Source organism: Etheostoma spectabile, chromosome 4 (genome assembly GCF_008692095.1).
Source record: "Etheostoma spectabile isolate EspeVRDwgs_2016 chromosome 4, UIUC_Espe_1.0, whole genome shotgun sequence".
Lineage (NCBI taxonomy): Eukaryota > Metazoa > Chordata > Actinopteri > Perciformes > Percidae > Etheostoma > Etheostoma spectabile.
The window spans coordinates 27685293-27688269 of NC_045736.1; the positions used below are offsets into that span (position 1 = coordinate 27685293).

The 2977-nt window shown below is 42.7% G+C and overlaps 1 protein-coding gene across 23 annotated transcripts in view; it reads right to left on the minus strand.

Moving 5' to 3' along the window:
- itpr1b (inositol 1,4,5-trisphosphate receptor, type 1b) overlaps positions 1–2977 on the minus strand; it is an 88221-nt gene that overhangs the window by 42396 nt on the left and 42848 nt on the right. For 9 of the 23 annotated variants that reach the window (XM_032512605.1, XM_032512589.1, XM_032512596.1 and 6 more), the window contains 3 exons: positions 1993–2028; positions 834–881; positions 49–178 (listed from right to left, as the gene is read on the minus strand). In XM_032512605.1, coding sequence (XP_032368496.1) covers positions 49–178; positions 834–881; positions 1993–2028 — 214 coding nt within the window. The remainder of the gene's footprint in view (positions 1–48; positions 179–833; positions 882–1992; positions 2029–2977) is intronic. The other 14 variants (XM_032512608.1, XM_032512600.1, XM_032512607.1 and 11 more) reach the window with 3 other exon arrangements.

Consider the following 2977-nt stretch of genomic DNA (forward strand, 5'->3'; position numbering starts at 1 on the left):
ACACACGCACACACACACACACGCGCACACACACACACACACACACACCTGTAGGTGATTTTCCCTGCGCTCCAGGAGAGAGTGGACCGTTGCTGAAGGTTGTCAGGCTATCTCTCCTCGGGCCAGGTTTGATGTTCCCATAGTATCGATTGACCAAGATCTGCCGCAGAGCTTCACCCTATTAGTGAAAATGTATGTTAGGAGATGAAGCCTAATTAAGGTTAACTTGTCACAGAGATGGAGCTGGAACCCAAGCGCAATGTTACTTTGCTAATGTAGCAGTACAAGACCACAAAATGAATGCAATAATACACTTATTCACACTACAGTTGGAAGTCCAAAAAAAAAAAAAGTTACAAATGTTACATGAACACCGGATTTTTGAATTCATTTTAGAGATCAAGGCAATTAAATTAAAAGAAATACTGCAAAAATGTTGTATAAACAGAAATACAATAAAGCAAAAAACTTAATTACACTAAAAAGAAAAGGATGTTTGCCATAGCATTGAAGGCTAATCTTAATAAGATATTCAACACACAGCATATTCATATTTCTTTGTGTCCTGTCCGATCTCATATGCTGACTGTCAGTGTCCTCCTATTGGTTTGATGTAAATCAGCTCAGTGCAATCACCTACACGTGCCACAAAATGTCAAAGAAGAGATGAACACCCATCCGTTGATGTGCCACACGTTAGTATAACTGACAGGGGAGTGAGTGAGTGGCATGCTGTGGAAGCAGTGTGACTGTAAGGGCATCACAACAGTCAGTCAGTTGTCAATTAGATGGAGGTCTGGACCAGACCACAGCAAACCAAACTCAGTACCTACCCTCCTTTGATCCTCCAGTTGCTTCTGTGGCTGGTTTGGATCAAGCTCCTTAAAAGGTGAGGTGAGTTAGCAGAAAGCAATAAAATATAAATAAAAAAAGGTCGGAAAGGAAATTTTGGAAAGAAATTAGAAAAAAATAGGATGTTAATACAGTGCAAATTAGTTACTTTAAAAGCATGCAGGAAATTGGGTGAAAATTATATCATGCAGTTAAAAGGAAAGTGGTTGTGTCAGGGAAGATTTTGGGTCAAAGTCATGCATCGCTTAATGCAAGGAAGGACTGATATTCATTCAAAAACAGCATATACCTACATAACCCTTTCAGGCATAGGAGTCACTACAGTGGAAGGCTCTTCAAACGCCATTTCTGTGCATATGCATGATGATTTAATTGCACATCAGCCATTTTAACATCAAGTAACATCTAATGAGTAATACAGTTGTGAAAGTCTTGATTGTCTGCTGGGAGGAAATTATTATTGTCCTGTGACTCCAGCTATGTTTCAACTACAATTAATACTATTAAAGTGACTTTGTTTTCTGCAGACTCAGATGCCAACTCTTGACAGTCCAGTGTGGGAAATGTCCAACCTTGTAGTCTTTGTCTTGCGGTTCTACAATAATTACTTTACACTCACAGACGCATAAAAGCCCACATTATTTACATAACAGATAATGACAAGCTGTCAGAGGGGTAGAAACACAAGCCATGAGAATGAGGAGAAAAATAAAAAAAAGCTCTGTCTAGGTTACATAATGGCGCTGTGAGCTACTGACACACACTGCAAGCACCAATCTGGCATGGAAAAACACCTCACCCATGACTTCAACCCCTCACCCCCCAGTGAGAGAAGGTTAGGAAACTGGATTTTTCTCACAAACCAAGAGGCGGAAGGAAAGATGAATGGAAGGCAGGTGGGAGAGAGGGAAGAACGGATGAGTGGACAGGCGGGAGGTGGTGCACATACAAGGGCCGATATTTGCAGCGTAATTCAAGTTGCACAGAGGTAGCGATATGCATGAGGGAGCCCTCAAAGAGGAGATGTAACAATTGGGATGGGATGTGACTCTTATCTATTTAGATAAAGAGATGTTGGAGACTGAACACAAGTGTAATGGAATGAAGTTTGTGTATAATTATGAGGGGTCTTAAACACACCTCGGCAGGGACTTCAGGCTCGAGCGGAGGTGCCAGCTGATTGGAAATAAAAGGATGATGTTAGTCAGAGTTTGAAGATGTTGAATTAGTTACGTTGCTTCTGCATCCAAAGAGTAGCACCCGACTCTCTCTTGTCCCTAAAGGACTCCTGCATCTATCTATATTTGGCCTTGTACTGCTCACTGAGATTGCCAGTCACATGCACAACTGCACATCATAAATGTGCGTGACTAAAAGAGCCAGGGGCAGAGAGAAAACGGACAAAAACATGTTGCTCTCTGAGACCTTGGTGATAATGGATTGCTTACAGTATGGAGGAGTCATGGTGTTTTAGCGTGTCTCGTGCCATGTGTTTTAGGCTAGGCTTACAGAACTGTATGGATGAAAAGCAGCATTAACCAATAGCAGCAAGAAAGGAGAGATTTGTTTTGTACTTCATCACACTGCTACACTGTGGTATGTTTAATATTGTGTGGTTCACTGTTAACCTACTACCTAGTGTTTCTGTCGTCAGGTTCATCTACCATATAATAAAACTAGAGAGGCAGGGCAGTACAGCCCAACCAGGCTCCTCTTTACCCTGTCTTCTTAGTTATGCGGTAATAGTTTTAGACTGCCGGGGGGACTTCCTCTGACACACTGAGCTCTCTCCCCCTCCTTTTCTTTCCATTTGTGTGCATCCATGTCCCAGAAATGCCTGTTACTAACGTAGCTCTGGGGAGTCATTCCCCAGCTCCTTATTTTTTTTCCCCCACCCAGCATGTTTCCTTGGATCAGGGAGGCTCCAAAATCGTGGTTGCAGCTGTCGCCATGGTCCTGCTACACGTCCTGCGATGCCCGGTTACATCCTGCTATGCCAGGAACTACTACAAACTATTTTTAATCACTGTTCCATTATCTTTTACTGTGACTATTGTCAGTATTCATTTCAACCCCAACCGGCCCATCAGACACCGCCTACCAAGAGCCTGGGTCTGTCCGAGGT